This window comes from Sebastes umbrosus, chromosome 14 (genome assembly GCF_015220745.1).
Source record: "Sebastes umbrosus isolate fSebUmb1 chromosome 14, fSebUmb1.pri, whole genome shotgun sequence".
Taxonomy (NCBI): domain Eukaryota; kingdom Metazoa; phylum Chordata; class Actinopteri; order Perciformes; family Sebastidae; genus Sebastes; species Sebastes umbrosus.
Window position 1 is genome coordinate 22,836,103 of NC_051282.1, and position 18,763 is coordinate 22,854,865.

Here is an 18,763-nt window from a genome sequence, read left to right on the forward strand (position 1 = left end):
AACTCTTTTCCAATGAAAGTAGCTAGCAGCACTTGCTTCAAAAGTCCCTAAATCTAGAGAGAAAGTCGCCAAGTCGGCATCACTGACAGCTCGTCCCTTCAGACCTTTGAACAACACTACCAACCCTACATTTCAGAGTTAACATTATCTTACACAATACACCCGGGAAAAAAAATGCAAAATGACGGCGAGTGAAGGGGTTGGTGCTCTGGTAGTAAAAGGAGGTGTCCATGTGTTTGGGGGTTTAAATGGAAGAGTAATAAAATAAGTTATGCAATGAACCCCTGTCCACAGGGAGCGATAAATAAAGTAACAAAACAAGTAATATGTTTTTCAAATTAGTAAAACAATCCCAATGTCTGTTAAGTTTTTCCCGGGAGTTCTTGTGATTACCAAGAAGCCATCTCAAACTCAATCCCAATCAGCAAATTTGAAAGCCTTTATCGTGGCTTAGGGTCCAATCAGGATTGTCTGAATGTGCTGATTAAAAAAAGAAAGAAGAAGAAGAAGTCTGTAACAAAGCTCTGCTGCGAGTTCACATTTCAGAGCGGATTGAACTGGTTCAGTGAAAGACAGCTTGTATTGATTCCTGGAATGAGGTTGAACTGGAAACACCGGGCAGCCATGTGGTCACTATCATCGCAGCTGCTTCTAAAATGAGGTGCAATGAATGTTGCACTGAGGTAAAAGTACAGGTGCAAGCCACTGTGTGAATGCCTGTGTGTTATGGATGGCTGTGCACTGGCCAGCATCAGTGCCTCTCTGCTCTTTGTCACCAATGATGCCTGTAGAATGTCTGTTTAAACAGGAAGGAGGAGAGAGGAGTGCTATGGACTGTGGCCGTCACTGGACACAATCACTGTGGATAGAAACAGGGAGCAAAGAGGCAGCGTAAAGCAATCCAAGTGTGTTTTATAAGAGGACAATATGAGGAAAAAGATGGGTTTTTAGGAAAGGGAAAGGAATGAAAACAGAGGGAGGGTATGACGTTACGAGTCGACAAAAGAATCCCCCTCTTCTAAAGCTCTAAAATAAACCCTCTTGTACTACACTTCCCTGGCACAAGGATGCATTGATAAAGCCGAGAAAACACCCAGCGGACTCGGGGGTCCTCTCTGAAACGCCTCTGCATTCCTGAGGCGTTTCCATGGCGTCCCTCAATTGACAGCAGGTTAAGAGGTTTGTGGGAAAAGAGAGCATTTGTCTCCCATCCTCATCCGGCTAATGACTCCAGTTTAGCAGGATCAGATGAGTGAGTGACACCACAGAGCCCTCTGCAGGGAAATGTGGGACTATCAGGGAGCTTAGAGCTTTTCAATGCAGAAAGTATTTTGGTGGACAGGAAGTTCTAATCTTTGTGAGCAGGGAATTCAATGAAAAACATCCAGAAACTAATCAAGGTACCCTTAATCAAACGACTTCCCATTTACTAAGGAGGAGCTTCTCAGTGGGAAAGAGAATATGCATAAATGCGTGATTAAGAAAAAGGTTCATGCATAGAAATATAATGAGAGTCTTTAAAATCAAAAGAGCAGGATGGTCAGAGCGGCGGCCATAACTGTGACCGTTGTAGCCAGGCCGTTCTCATTCCCAGGGCGTCATATACTGACGCTTTGTCACAGCTGTCGGCGTTCAACACCGGTAGGTGGATGGGTCCAACAAACACAGGGCTTTCATCCAGAAGACTGCTGTTCGTTTCCCGAAAGATTCCCTTTCACGTTACAATCATCTTTTCGTTTGTGTAAAGTCACATTTTCACTGTACAAACATAGTAGTTTTAAGCCCAACCAGGTTGTTTTTTCCTAAACCTAACTAAGTGGTTTTGTTACCTAAACCTAAGCAAGTGTTTTTGTTTAATTCACAACATTAAGCACAGGTTTACTGCCACCGAAAAGTGTCGCCGAGGGGTCTGACAAAGCGTCAGTATGTGATAAGTTGTGATGATGAATGTTTTGTTGTAGCAGGCTAACTTCTGTATAAAGTGACTTGCATCAAGTCGTGGACTCACTGAGGTGAGGATTTGTAGTAACGACCAAACAAGCAGTGGAGTAGTACGGAGCACGGAGAGGCCTCTGCTGCCTTCCTCAAGAGAGGAATAGAGGACTGCTGGATTTAATTGCTTCATATTGCTATCGGTAGGTTTGCAGCGTATTTGTTTGCATACCAAAACAAAGCAGCAGAAACACAACAACAAAAGAGAAGAAGCAAGTTGTGCAGGGGAGATATAAAAAAAAAACCTAAGGACTTATAGGAGGAATCTCACCTCAGTAAGCATTATAAGCAAATACAAAAGCCATATAATCAATTAAAGTAAACAAACAAGCAACCGTAAGTCATCAAATTCTATGAAAACCCTTTACTGACGTGTGTTGTCACCATGACTACCAACAATCACAACTTTCCTTCAACTACTCAGTTGACCATGGCAAACAGTTTGACGCCCGTTCTACTCTTGTTCTATTTTTATGGGGTTCTTGTTAAAAAAAAAAAAGAACCACCGCTGATTTAAATATCACCAGACATCACCTGTGTCCTCTTCCAGAGCCTGACATATCTCTTTTTACTTTCTCTCCGCAGTGGTGAGGGTGGATGGCGGCCCCCAGCCTGACACGCCTCCCCCTGAAGTCTGAGGAAGAGGAGGAGGAGCTGAAGACGGGGAGAGGAGAGTGGAGACTTGAACCGTGGACCAAAAAGAAAGCAGGGGGAGGGGAGGGGGAGCACATGGGAATGTAAAACTGACTCTGATTCATATCTGAAGTGGCCACAGAGCAAAGACTTGACTTGTATGGACCTCCCAGCACCTTTGGGCCACAGGCTGACTCTTCATCCCTGCATATAGAGTCCAACTCTATCAATCAGTGTGTGCCTGGACACGACCTCTACGGCAATATCAACCGCGATCTGTACCAACGTCACTGCAGATGCATAATCATAGATATACGCCAGAGCATCTCGTATTAACGGACTACTCCAGTATCTAATATTGACATAATTCTCACTAACTGCCAACTTAAGTCTCCTCAGCCCCTTTAAGCTTCACATGACCCCCTTAATTCCACAATCACTAGCCGTGAAACATTATGTGCCTGAAAGGTAAATAGGCAGAAAGGTTCTCCATTATCTCCTCTTTCTTTTCCTTGTGCATCAAAGAGACCTTCTTCCTCAGAGACCGGCCTTTTTCCTCTCACATCTTCCTCTGTGGCGTCCCACTCTCAGATTATCCTCTGTCTCTCTCCATAGGATTTGCTCTATTAGACCCCCGCTGTCATCTGCGATACAGAAAGCAGCGGGGGAAGCCGTGAGTCACTCCTCAACTTCTTCTGAAGTTCCTTGTTCTTTTATCATTTAACCACAGACGCGTTTCATTGCATGTTGTATTGTAAAACATGCGTCACTGTTTGAGATTGGCTGCACCGACTGATACAAGAAGTGACTCATATTTGGGAAGAAAGGTCAATTGCTGTGCAGCCAGCTCGGTAATCAACTATTTTTCCTTGGCGTTATGCTTCTTCCTGCACTCGACACAGACCCCCTTCTCAGCGCCTCCAGGAATTGTGTTTCAGTAATTTCATGCTTTTCATAACGTAACACACCCTCAATGTTTGTCTCATGTTTGTGGTACTTTACTTTCATTCCGTGGCCGAGTTACGCGGCTGATTCAGCAGGGTGCCTCCGCGGTCCTGGATGTGCAACATGAGAGAAACATCTCTGGACTGTGGAGCTCTGCTGAGTCACTGCGACGATGTCTAATGACGTCATCGGTGACCCAGTATACGGAGCTGCTCGTTAAACAGATGCTTAAATGAATTTGGTACTGAAAAAAAATGTGCAAAAAGGAATCCCATCTGTCATTCTTTACGCTTACTGAGAGGAAAATTGGAACACCCCTCAGAGGCAAACTCCTTTCACTATCCTCATCTCACAGACACCACCACCCTCTACACACTCTTACAGTCTTGCGTACAGCTCTGTCTGCGTGATAGAGCCTGATAAACAGTGCTAAGGCGCTAATGCATCGGCGGCGGCGGCGCTCACGTCAACACGGGGCCCATTAGAGTGACGTCCCGACAGGCAGGTAGTAATTACCTCAGGGTTTCAGCTTCATTTACCCTCTGCTCGGCTCGACTCAGCCACTTCACATCGGGGGTTAAGGCTGCGGACAACCGAGGGGCGACACGGCCCTCTTTGATGCCTCAGCGTGACATTACAGATCCCTTATCCAAGTCCGAGGCCGCTGACATTTACTATATCGCCATGGTGATATAAAAGCACTTAGTTGAAAGGCAGGGTGGCACCTTTTATCACACAGGACCACTTTTATGCTGCCTGCCTCGTGCTGCTTGCAGTAACTGTAAAAGCAGATAGATATCTTGTTAAAGAAGTATACTGTAGCTGAGTTTGACTGCACTGCTTTAGCGTTCATTCCTACAGGGGCACGTACTTTCTCAGGGTCCCTCTTGTTGTGGCGTGACTTTAAGATTATCCAGAGATCTGTAGAGGATTTCTGTAAACAACCTGTAGATGTATGATAGAGTAGGTAGGTAGGCAGGTACAGATATAAAGCAGCTGAGACGTTGAAACAAGAAAAATGAAGAAAGATACGGGTTGATATGCTAATTAGCTGATCCCAACATGATTCAGACATTGAAGAATTCAAAGAAATAGTTTGACATTTTGGCAAATTATTCACTTTCTTGCCGAGACTTAGATGAGAAAATTGATACCACTCATGTACAGTAAATATAAAGCTACCGCTAGCAGTTGGCTTACCTACCAGCACCTTGAAAGCTCACTAATTAACACATTACATCTAGTTTGTTTTAGCGATGTCACCATACCAGAAATTTAGTAGTCGATGCCAATACCAGTGAAATTCAATGATTCTCGATTACCAATTTGATACCACAGTAAAAACCAAAAGTAAAACAATAAGTCCAATGTACTTCAACATCCACTCTCTTATTACTGTTTGCATACTGGTTTTTGTTAGGAAGTTAAACAGCTCATAATTCCCTCTCTATTATCTATCTTATATTGCTGTGAACACATCTCCTTCAGACAACTGGATTTATTCCAGTGTCTCGCCAAAAACAACATTTTTCAAGATTACATTTGAACACATCATAATGTTATAATTTATCTTCGCTAGATACTCATTTTTACTGATTAGAGCCTGGATGCATCATAATGTAAATTAATGGCACCGCCTGTGTTGAAATAGGCAGAACAAGAGCTACTGTCTAACAGTGATTTCAACACAGATTTGTTGTTTGCAAATTAGCATTATCAGGGGAAAAACAGGGTGTGTCCCAAACACATTTTCTACTGTCCCCGAGACGCTGGGACGCCGTTAGTCTCGAGCCTTGACAGCAGCTACGGTACTGTAGAAAAATGAGTACCGTCACGTTTTCAGAATTTTGGCATCGACTTGGTACCAAAGTATCGGTTCTCGTGACATCCCCAGTTTGTTTAATACAAAACATGACACGTTGGGATTTTACAGTCTGGTTATATGCCGGCTATAATCCCTTAGACACAGTATTGATCTTCTCATGTAACTCTGGCAAAGAAAGCGAATACGTGCACAAACTATTACCGTAAAGGAGAAATAAGACGTGTTTACTTGTCAGCAGAGCTTGGAGAGTTTAGTGAGCAATAGACAGATAAGAAATGTCAGGAAGACGGAGAAAGTGAGTCATTATATCCTGCTGCATGGATCGGTCACATGGTCACCAACATCTCAAGACAATTAAACTTTGTGGTCCCTTCACTTGTGATTCATCCTGTATCACTGCAGCGTTGTGAATGGAAACAAATGAAACGCTGCTGTTCTGTTGCTCACAGCTCCTCAGATGATGTGGGCATGCGTGTGACCATACACACACACACAGAGCGACAGTGTATGATTCACTCCTCGACTGAGGGAGCCGGTGTGATTCATCCTGATCCTCGCTGTGGCGGTGACATCAAAGCGCTACAGTACGAGTGACCAGAGTGTTGATTTAAAGAAACGAAACTCCTCGACTCGGTCTCCCCACAAGGCGAAACCAACCCTCGAGCAGCGCACTTATTCTCTTTCTCCTGCAGCTTGTGAAGTGAGACACACAATGTAAGAATGTACAACCTGAATATAAACAGAAATATGCAAGAAACACATTCAAGGATAAGGTTTAAGTTGGCCCTCATTCTGTTACTGTAAAGTTGTCTTTACGTTTTCCTGTTGATTTATATTATGAATAGTATTACAATTTTTGGAGTCTGTATTTTTTCTAACTGATATGTTATTTTGTAGCACTTATTAGATGTAATATGAATGCACTCAAAGAGTGTACCACAGTTCAAGTGCCTGTGTACAGTGTCAGGTGTCTTTAAGTTCAGAAGTTTGACTATATATTTTTTTGCAGTTTTTCCACTTATGATTTTATGTGCACTTCTAATGAAGGTTTTTAGTAAACAGAAGTCAGACGAACTTTGGAGACTCAAGCAAACTGTATAACCCTGGCACTAATATAGAGAGATTTACAGAACACATAGGTTGCCAATGAAGACATACTGTATGTTAACATGCTATAAATACTGGCAACTAATATGGTAATGTAGCATTACAAAAACATACACATGTCACTTGAGATGTCTACTCTAAAACTCACATATGCTATTAGTCAATAGAAATCAGCTCTACTGTGCAGAGGTTTTGCATGTGCAGTAAGTTTCATCATGTACCTCCATTTCAGAGGTGAGGAGACATGTAATCTGCCCTAACATGAAATCTACGGGGAGGTTCACTGTGATTCTCTGTGACATCGTTACAAACTTGATACAGATGGATCTTCAGGACCTGCTCCCGAAAAAGCTGAATGTCACCTGTACTTACCTACTAATGTAAAATGCATTGTGTAAATGTGAATTTCTTAGAGTTGATACAAGATACAGAAATACACTATAAAATGTAAAAAAAACAAAAATGTGTGCAGATGAAATGAGCATCTATAATACAATAAACAGAGATGTCATTGCATTATGTGTCCAGTTTGTCTTTATAGCTAAACTAAGACCCCCTTTACACCTGGCATTAAAATGCATTTTGGGTTATTGTTATTATTATTATTATTCTACAGCATTGCAGCAGCTATTCTTCCTGGGGTCATCAAACACACTTCAAATGTGACAGTGCAAGAATAAACAGGACAAGACAAAAACACACAGAATAATATAACTTAACATTACAGAATAAAACAGCACAAGACTGAAACACAGACTCAGACAAGATACGCTCCTAAAACATGAACATGAACATTTGAAATAGTCCGTTACACTCCATTGTCCTGCAGTTATTGCAAATCATATCATACATCCTTCAAGAAGTAAGTAGCCTTCATGAAAAATAGCCTTTTTCACCCCAGAGTTCCCGGTCCACTGACTCAGACCGCCCCTTCACATCCACCAGACCAGTTAACATGATCCAACTCACAGTATATCATATACACACAATTTGCCAAGACTAACATTTTCACTGTCTCATATTAAAAGATTCAGATCGAGCGATCGGATCTCAATCAGATCTCGATGTGGACACTGGAGACACATATTGATACCAGGTGTAACTGTAATCAGGTTAAATCATATGTAGATACAATCTGGATACGAGACGCATTCTAATGTTAACATGCACAGAGAAATATGATGTTAAGTGTTGAAGGAGTAGTTAGATGAGAAGATCGATACTCTCATGTCTGTTGATTAAATATGAAGCAACAGCCAGCGGACGATTATCTTAGCTCAGCATTAAGACTGGAATCAGCGAACAAGCACCTCTAAAGTTCACTAATTAACACATTAAATCTCATTTTGAATCCCTGAAAACAACAACAATTTGAGTTATTTTTAAACTAAACTAGATGACCTTTGGAGACCCACTTTCAAGTATTTATGCTAAGCTAAGCTAACCAGCTACTGGAGGTTGCTTCATGTTAACTGTACAATATAAGAGTGGTATCGATCTTCTCTTTTATGTCTTGGCAAGAAACCGTTTAAGCATATTTCCCAAAATGTCAGACTATTCCTTCAACTCAATATTGGGTTTAGATACATGGAGACATCATACGAGGGTTAGAAAAACCTCAGTGAGCTCGTACTATGATAGAGAAACATTTTAAATTATTAAAATTATTCCCACGAGTTGACTGTATAGACCTCAAAATATGTGGAGGAAATATCCACAATATGTTACACAGACTTTATGTTAAGCTATAGAACTTTTAGTATTCTCCCCCCCCCCCTTTTTACCAAACACCCAAAAGCATTTGTGAAAATTACCTCGAGCAAATGAAAATAAAATGCTGAAACCAGAAAGTATGGCGTGGCAGACTGAAAGCCAAACCACAGTCAAAAGCAGGACCATATGTGTGGGTCCATATTGGACGCAGAGTGTGGTTCCCTGCAGTCTTATCACCACTTTAACATTCGGAGGTCCAACAGAGTTTTTATTCCTGCTACGTGTCAGAGATGAATCCTCGGCGATAAAGTCCTGCACAGAGACATAAAGAACATAAGAGGAAGTCACCAAATGTCTGTAGTTACTGCAGTTTTGGGGAAAAACACTACAGTTTTAACAATAGTACTTCAATTTGTACTTCACTGATTTTGTAGACAAGTTGGTCTTGAAAAACAAAACAAAATCAGCCATGTGAAATGTTTTTGTGCAGTTTTTTTCCCCTCCTTGACTGGTTTCTATATGAGGGCCTGAAAGCAGCGAGCCACACTGAGATGGGGGTGACAGATAGACTGCAGAATTTTAATTTGATCAGCAGGGAGCACTTATATGGAGACACTAATCAAACTACGTTTCTCCCTCTGTCAAGATTAATCAAGACTGCAAGTCAGCTGAAATGACAGAGAAAAAAAAAGAAGTCTTAGATAGATAAAAGGAAACAGACATGCTCATTGTAGGAACAGCAAAGGCGCATTAAAATATGCTCGGGGCGATAAAACTCAAACACGACTCAACTCATGAAGAAACGTCACCATTAGCTATAAGATGATGAATGTCTGTGCTGCTGTTGTGGCTTTTTATTATCAATTTAAAATCAATAAATTATTGCTGAATTCAGTCTAAGACACTCGCAGAGTTACATGAATTACATGAGTTACAGCCTCCAGCAGTTACAGCCTCCAGCAGCACCTGCTGCACTGAAAACGACACGGTGCAACATCGTGTCTGATTGTTTTACAGCTCAAAGAAGAAGATGAAAACATGTATTTACAGTGTGAAATACTCAGATTTTAATGGTGGCTCTTAAAAGTTCATAGAGGACGACAGCTGTATTCAGCTTCAAAGCAAAGAAAGAGGCTGACCTCTCTATAAAAACGACATCATTGGTCATTGTTGAAAAGCCTGATATCACCATGTTTACATTCACATGATGAAACTCTTTTCTGGTTGTGCAAAGACGGAAGAAGCATGAGAACATTGCAGAACCTCTTAGGGGTGGATGGACGGATTAACAAAGTGCCTGACTTTGACATGTGCGACTGCTGTTCACATCCGGTCTCAAATTAAGAGACATGGCGCAAGTCTTCTCGCACTTTATTTGGGTCGTGTCTAGAAGGTAACCCACAAATTGGGAAACTTGCGAGAGGGTTAAGGTTAGGCATCGACCTTGAATAGTTGAGGTTAGGCTTTGACCTCTAATAGTTAAGGTTAGTCTTTGACCTCGAATAGTTAAGGTTAGGCTTTGACCTTGAATAGTTATGGTTAGGATAGGTCGTCGGGCACCGAGACTCGTGAGAGTTTTAGCAAGATTATGCAGATTTCAGATACGATTTTACAATTTGCAGGTTATCTTCTAGACATGACCCTTTATTTGCCAAACGTTTTCAGCTATCTTGCCTTCATCATGTCATTCTCTGGAGCAAGCTAGAAGCTTTTCATTTGCCTACATGCCATATTTCCTATTCAAAAGACAGACTTTTGGTGAAGTATTCCTTCAAGACCCAATTTTATTCCGGTTGCAATATTACAACAGCATATTATCAACTTCATGTTCTTGCCCTACAATAACTGAATGTGTATTGGCTGTTATTAGTTCTTATCCTTCCCTTTTTTCTTGAAAATAACTGAAGTGACAACAGGGAGGAGGGGAAAACAGTTATGTACCCTCAGACAGGAAGCACCAGGATTTATGGGAAATGTGGCTCTCATTTTTAAAACATAAAACAGTACATGTTGCACCTCTAACTCAGAGTTCCCGAGCCCAATCAGAGACCGTTGAAGTGAAATTAAAACGCTAAAACACTGACACACATCTGTACCGACACATCTTGGACTGCGGCTTCAGTCACTCAAACTACATCTGCACACAATGTGAGCTGGCGTCCTGAGGGAGGATATTTTTAGGAAAATGGCGTCCTTCCACGCTGTGGAGGAAGGAGTGTTTTTCAATGTTCTCCAAATGGTTGAACTCTTTACTCTGATGTCGAAACACCTGACAAATAAATATACAAGACATCGGGGAATAAAACACTGCACGCATACACAGAACAAACTGGAAACACGGGGCCATTTCTACCACGATCTCTAGTATGTTTTAGTGTTTTCATACAGGTCTCTACAGGGTGAGAAATCAGTGTGGGAGAGCTGGCTGCAGGCCTGGATACAGCACAGCAGCAGTTAACACTTAAGCAAATCAACCAATCCAGTACTTGCCTCTTCCATTTGCCTGCATCCCACGTAGGAACAAGGGGACCACCCTGTCCCAACTCGCTTAGTTTTATGTATAAAGACAAAGGAACGAGAGTCAGAAAAGATAGAACTGTAGCTGGAAAATAAGACCCGAGAGTGATGGCGGCCAGCTGTGGGAACCCCATCCTGTAACACCTCACACTCTGGTGGATATAACCCGACCCACCAAGTCAAACACGCCCAACCACAAACCCTCATCAGTCGGCGTTATTCTAATTTATCACGTTGCACTTGTTGCTGTGGGACTTGTGAGGCACGTCAGCTGGAAATAAAGTTAACAAGAAGAGAGTGTTTTGTCTCTGTCTAGAAATAAGAGCCTCTAGGTATCACACCGTACCACATATAACTCATATAGCTCTGTACGAATGCATAAATCAAATCCATATGTATACAGACCCCTTCTTCTATTTACACCTTTACAATAGAAAAGGTAAACATTTAGTCGGCTTCACTGTATAAATCATGTTCTTTTAATCAACAAGACGAATGAAAAATTAAATTATACGTATTTGTTTAACTCTCTATTTTTAGATTCACTACAATAACTCAAATATGGTTCTGTTCAGCGATGGATTTTCATGCATGAATCTGGTTTGCTTATTTCCTGCTCTGCTATAAACTGGTGTAGACAACATAGTTGACTAATGAAACGTTCGAGTGAGACTCAGTGGGATTCAGTTTGCCCACATCCATTACTTGACTGTCGCCTCGTATCAAGATAGAGATGAATAATTTCAGGGCAGGGTTAGACTTTCTTTTCTCAGTTCCACAGAGAGAGAAACATGAAATATGGGTCTGTAATGTATGCACCCTCCACTTTATGCCCAGTACAATTATTACTATTATTTTAAAATATAGTACAATACAATTGTTACACAGTAAACAAGGCAGGAAGGGACACAGAAAGTACGGCATTTCAATGGGAAATAAAAAGAAATGACTCACATTTGAAGAAAATGCAGTGGAGGTAGATTATGTGAGAAATAACAACAAGCATAATTCGCAGCAAAGGGTACCAATACAGACAGCAGCATTTTTGAATGAATTGAACAAATTTGCATTTCAAAAGAGTACATGCTAATGCTCTTTTTATGTTTGTTTGCTTTTGGCCACACAATGGGTACAACGAATGTTATCAACAAGAGAATTATGCAATGACTTTCAGTGTAACAATCTATTCTACCATATTGGAAGAAATAATTATATTAGACAGTGCGGCTGTGGCTCAGGAGATAGACCAGGGTGTTCATTAATTACAGGGTATCGCAATGTCCTTGCACAAGACACTGAACCCAAAATTTAATTGTGCATCTGTATCACTGGGCATTGTGTATCGACTTCCAACCATAGACTGTATATAAGAAGTGGATGTAGCCACGCCCTAAAGCATCCCCTGCTTTACGGTCTATTTGACTCTGTATGGGACCATAATTTACTAAATGCACATCATGCTGTATTGAAGAAGACTTGAAACTAGCGATTGAGACCATAAACTCATGTTTACAATGTTTACTGAGGTAATACATCAAGTGAGCAGTAGGCTCATTTTCTCATAGACTTCTATACAATCAGACTTCTTTTAGCAACCAGAGGAGTCGCCCCCTGCTGGCTGTTAGAAAGAATGCAAGTTTAAGGCACTTCCGCATTGGCTTCACTTTTCAGACCCCGGAGGTTGCCCACTGATGTGAATTTGTGAACGATAGGGAAACCGTAAAACGCTTTCTTCGCTAAGGTAGCTGAAATCCATTTACTATTTATGCAGATGAATATCAAACCTAATAACTCAAATACTTCTGAAGGGGTCTAAAAATCTGCCCCAAACCCAGCTGATACTGACACATTTGAGACGTGAAGCAAGTCCATCACTGACTCTAAGCTCAGCTACGTTTCATCGCTTTCCCTCTTCCCACTGGGCATTGTGTATCTGCAACACATGATACACATGGACACAGATAACTGGAAACATCAGAGACTGAATGAAGAAAATTTCTCAATAGATTACATTGAGAAATCGTAACCGAACCCGACCCGTGCCTCAAGCTTTATGCAACAAACAGGCAGAACTTGCTTTGACTCGTTTTACATGATTTCTTAATACTGGATTTACTACATTAGTGTTGGGCTGATTATATTAATCCTATTGTTGGATCACATTTTGTAATATTATTTACTGCTACATCATTGAGTTCATTGTTTTCCTTTTAGACAGTTTGGGCTGGGAACCATTGCTGTTGTGAGCCTGTAAAGCTCATTGAGACACTGTATATAACGCTGAGAAATACCAAATAAACTAGAGTTGACATGATGTATATACTCAACAGATGATGCAACCACCCTATAACTCTGTCTTTGTTAAGGAGTAGCATTCATACAAACCACAATAACAGCGCTTCGCCATATATTTATCTGTGACACCCACGGGTGGCAAAATGAAACATGAAACCACTTATTGCCAACAATAAATTCCGTACATAATCTTTTTTTTCCCTCTAGCTTCTCTCACCTGGTTTTATGTACTCAGAACTTACTTTTAATGGAAAGCAGACAGCACACACACACTGTGTTGCTGTTTGTGAGACACACCTTCTCCTCTGTTTGATTACAAGACAAGGCATGATTTCTCCTCTCTAATCATCTTGGCTTTTCATCCTGATGGCAGTTTGTATATGACAAACAGATCAAACACACACATACAAACATATATTTAATTAAGCCTTTCCCCTTGCGTACAGACGGCCGTATGAACCACACTACCTTCATGCACCTCGGGGTACTGAAGCTGATCAGAGGCGTCACACCAGTTTGATGATGTACAGGAAAACAGGGCAAGGTAAAGTGATCTTACAACGTCAAACTGGTCGGAGCTTCACAGAACACTGTTGATATCAGTTACATGAAGTTAAACAGTGAAAGCAGCCTTTCAAAACTCCTCTTAACAAAACAAACACTGACTGAGGGACAAACAGAATCAAGCGAAGCGAATTCAACAATCAGGTTTACCTCATTACTCTGCCATTCTCACCTCGTAATGGACTCTATTTCTGTCAACAACAATATCAGAGATGTTTTATTTGCAGTGACCCTCTGCTGGTGCAGCTGCAGCGCCCAGATGCTTTCAGCTCTACGCCACATGAATACTGAATATCCAACACATGCATAAAAAGATAGATAGGTGGGATCCCCCGTGTGTTTACTCAGTAGGTGTGTGAAGAAGATATGTTGGCAACTCAGCGACTGGAGTGTTTCTGATGAATAAGGAGTTGTAAATATGCAGGAGCGCATGATAAGAGAGGGAGAGGAGGGGATGTTGTTGGAGATAGATGGCAGCCAGCGACGAGTTGGGCAGCTATAGAGCCTTCTCCTCGGGCTCGAGACGCTGGGTACCCACAGCACGTCTTGCTGCATCTGTGCCGAGCGAGCTGGCAGCGTGGGTGACAGTAAGCAGACAGCTCGCTCTGCTCCACAGCACACCTCTGTCCAGCGAATGGACCTGGAAATCAGTTTTATGATAAAGCATTATCTCCTGCATGTGTTGGGGCAGAGACCATTATGCTGAGACAATAAAGCACTGTCTCGCTGTGGAAGGAATTATTTCCATTCCTCCCTGCTCCTCTCTGAATAAACTCTATTTCGGGGAAGCCATCATTTATAAAAGGCAGAGAATAGTAAACGGCCTACAGCGACTCGCCTCCCTCAACCAATTTTTAATACCTGAAAAGCCAAGCGTTAAGGGAAATACAGCTTTCTAAAATGGCAAAAACAAACTGGGATTTTAAAAGGCCAGCTTTCTATAAAAAAACAGCACTGTTGGATAATCAAATAAATTAAAAAGCCTAATGTGATTTTGGATCAAGACCAAAGAGCACGACTGTCCCTACTGGTAATAAGGCAAGTCTGACTCTTTTGTCTTCTATTTGTCTCAGTTCTAACATCCCTCCAATGTGGACCCCAGGAAGACTAGCTGTGCTTTAGGGCACAACTAATGGGGAACATTTCCTCACTTTGGCATCCCTAATACAGACATTTATGTTCCCCAGATGATGAATACAGTTGACTTTGGAAATAATCGGACTTTTCCTCTAGAGTCACCAGCAGGTTGACAAATATTACATGGATTGCAGTGACATTTGGTACAGATATCTATGTTCTCCAGAGGATAAACCCTGATAACGTTGGTGATCTCCTGACGTTTCCTCAGCTCCACCACCGAGATCGGCTTGTGGTTTTGAGTAAAATGTCTCAACAACTATTGAATGGATTAAAACCATGAGATTTGGTAAACACATTCATGATTCCCTCAGGATGAATTATAACCACTTGGGTGATCCCTGGCAAAGCAGTCCAACACCCACAAGTGGAAAATCTTAGACAACCACAGCCATCCCTTAAATCACCAATCCCAGCTACTGCCCTCAGGGCAAAGGAACCCCTGAGCAAAGAAAAACATCTATAAAAAATTGTTGGTTCCTGTTGCCGTAAAATATCTTAAGTAGTAATATCTCTAAGTAGTGGGGGAGTCTATCCCAGCATGCATTGGCCTATAGGGGCTGTGTAAAGATCTAACACACACAGACACACTCAAATTCATACCTACAGGTGACTTTCCAATTCATCCAACCTGCATGTCTTTGGCCTGTGGGAAGAAAAGAAACCCATGCAGACACAGAGAGAACATAACAGAACAGTCGGCAGCTCAGTGGCCTTTACAGAAATCCCATCTCCTACCTGTTACTTCACCTATTAACACAGCTGTCAGACTGAAACAGGCTCTGCTGTGATGTCTGGCAGTAACAAAGCAGAACCCAGCAGGCACACACAACGGACATGGAGGAGAGTGGAAAAAGCTTTCTATAGAGACATGCCATCACATGTAGCTTTAGATTAATAAGGAACGTGTAAAAATGAACACTCAAAAACAGTCAAGAGTAGTCTGGCGGGCAAGAGCGACTGAGCCGAAAGATTCAATGAAACAGAACAGAACGTCTGATTAAATTATGTCTGTAGCCCCTTTTCTGGTCATGTCTTCTCTATTCTGTCTATGGCAGTTTATGAAACTGCTCATGTCTCCAATATTTAATAAGGGGAAGCTAGAGTTAAAGTAAAAACACATTTTTCTGGTGGACATCAAGGCAAAATAAACACTAGACTGAAAACAAATTAGAGGGGATCAGCGAACATTTTTGAAAATGCAGAACAAGGACCAACTGGTACTGAGGTTTAGTGCTTGTGAGAGAGGTCTGGTAACACATACTCATGTTGCTGGGTTGTATCTTGGTAATAGACAGTGCTAGAAGTGGGCCGGTCCTCACCGGTACACAGTATCGGCACTTCTACATTTTACTCCCTGTCGCACCGTAACTTTTTCTTGTGCACCGGCACTTCTCGTAAGCTGCCATATCTGGTTCTTTGGGAGATTCATAATGGCAATTAATAACCCTAATTCATAGCCAGTGTTTTTGCGCCATGCCTTATTAAGACATGTGGACATAAAAAACAATCTGGAGAGCATCTGGACGAGCTGACGCACAGCACGAGGGAGGGGGGGTGAGAATGTCGGTGCTGTAATTTATCAACACAGTGTTCACGTCCTTCTTGTAAAATAATTAGTAAACTGTTCGGCATTAATTTGTGAACAAATATAATTAATGAAACATCATTTAAAAGTTTTCTGAATCTGTCCTTTTGAGTTATAGAATATGATTTTACAGGGCAAACATTTCCAGAAGAATTAAATGTTCAGACGAAGGTTGTGATGTGTGAAAATAATAATTTAACTTTGGGCGTTATCAAGCCTAATAATTATTGTTGAAAATTATGTAAAATTGCATAGTTTTAAGTCAAAAACCATCAAATTTTCTATCTCCTAGTATCTTTTATTCACTGTTGAAATTCAGAATGTGTCTCTGTATAATATGTAGGAGCATCCTGACTAGGAAACTGCTCCTAAAACCTGAATGAACAGCTCACACACCTCAGCGCTACGTGTATACCTGCCTGTCTGCCTGGCTGGTGTTGATTGCAGGCTATTGACATCCTATAATATATTATAGAGAGATACTCTGGGCTACAAATAACACAGGAAAGCACTTTAACTATTAACACTATCGGTAAATATACTAAAACACCACCTTAACCCTATAATGTTTGTTAGAATATTATTGGAGTATTGTAGGCCTACTACAGAAGATGCATAGCCTAAGAAAATAATATATCAATAGAATCACAGCTGATTATGACTGACACAGTATAACATGCTTAAATAAATAATAAATAAATAAATAAATAAATAAATAAATAAATAAATAAATAAATAAATAAATAAATAAATAGGAGCAAGAGATTGCTGATACCGACACACACACCAACATGTGAATAAGGGGAGTACCGGCACTTATTTTGTATCCACTTCAAGCACTGGTAGTAGATAACAAAGTCAAATATTTAAGTTGATCTTTAAGGAAAAATTATTTGACATGGCTGTCGTCATGGTCATAACAAGAGTGCCCTTTAAAGTGATTAATCACAACTGTTCTTTTACTTTCAGTGTATTTCAGTGACAGTTTTAAGCATCGGCCATAAAACTTTTGAATTACAAATAGTTTGAAGAACTTGTCCCTGGAAGTATGTTTCTTTTGGTCTCATGGATTACTGTAATGCATATATTTTGAATTTCTTTAAAATGTGCACTGCTCTGTAGCCTATGAAAGCATGTAGACAGTCCACATCTGCAAATATAAAACCCAGAACTGAACCAATATTTTGTGGCTTTGTTGATTTGCTGGTAAGGACAGCTGCCATAATGCTAACCAAGAACGCATGGCAAAAGATTTACTACAGTGAAAAAACAAGAATTAAGCAATTGCAGAACCAATATACAAGCTTATTAAGAAAGTTTGCTGCTCTAAAACACACATGCAAATGAAAATCACACTGGCTTGTAAAAACATGGAATTCAATTAAAAAGTTGTTTTGCTAAATGGTTTTTTAAGATTCAACCCCAGTAATAACATTGAGAAACATTACATGTGCCCTACATACTATTGCACATATATTGATTAATATGAAACCACTTGAGGTTGATGTTACTTCTTACCATCACTTAGGTCATTACGAGCCGACTTTCAGGACAAACAAAAATCCCAGACATGCATTTAAGCTGACCATCCAGAGAACGTCTAATATCTCTGACAGGTCTAATGGATAATTACTTCTCTTGTGGAAAACCACAAACCGACCACAGTGGCTTTTATTGTTCCGAAAAGCCAAGCTGAAACAATGCTGGATTTCACAACGCACTTGGCAAGTCAACATATTTGCCGTAAAAAAAAGCTTTACTTTCCCACTAGAATCCTCGGCTGACCGATCCCTGATTGCTGACTCTTCTTAATGAGAGATTAAGTGGTGATTAAAACACAGAGAGGCTGCAGGATCCATTACGGGGAGAAAGTAGACAACACAAAGTTGAGATAAAAACTGTCTAAAGACTTTGTGGAATTTTTTCCACTACAAAGAAAACACCTCCGTACGTCACCCTTGTGTCTTTGCAGGAAACGAGTTTCACTCAGGGGACACCCGCATACTGTAAATGAACCCCAGAGCACCGGTGTGAATGCGCAGTCATCAATCAGAGCTCTGCAGCTTCATCAACACCGTGAGGATGTGGGTGTGTTGAGAAGCCTCTCCCACTAAGTCAAACATAAGATGTCTTACTCTGCATATGACACTATTTATAACCTGTTACTTGGCCAAAAGCATCAAGTGTTTTTGTCTGGTCGCCACATGGTGCGTGGCCGAGGGTCGCGGCGTTTGAGCGATCAGGTAACAATAAGCGGTGTTTGGCGGCAAAGTAATGAATGGCTTAAGGTATTGAGTAAAGAGGACAATGTAGAGCGTGAGTGCAGCAGTCTGAAAAGTTGACACAAAGTGTGTCATGTTAACTCCCAGATGAGGTCATCAATCAGCGGCGCAGTGCGAGGGGCTGACAGCTGCTAATTTAGGGGGAGGGATGAAGGGATAGTCTGA

The 18,763-nt window shown here is 41.1% G+C and overlaps 1 protein-coding gene across 1 annotated transcript in view; it reads left to right on the plus strand.

The window, feature by feature from the left end:
• Positions 1-3,112, plus strand: part of ngfra (nerve growth factor receptor a (TNFR superfamily, member 16)) — a 33,962-nt gene extending 30,850 nt beyond the window's left edge. The window contains exon 6 of the mRNA XM_037792807.1: positions 2,578-3,112. Within this exon, the coding sequence (XP_037648735.1) occupies positions 2,578-2,630 (53 nt within the window). The 3' untranslated portion in view covers positions 2,631-3,112. The remainder of the gene's footprint in view (positions 1-2,577) is intronic.
• Positions 3,113-18,763: the final 15,651 nt, after the last annotated feature.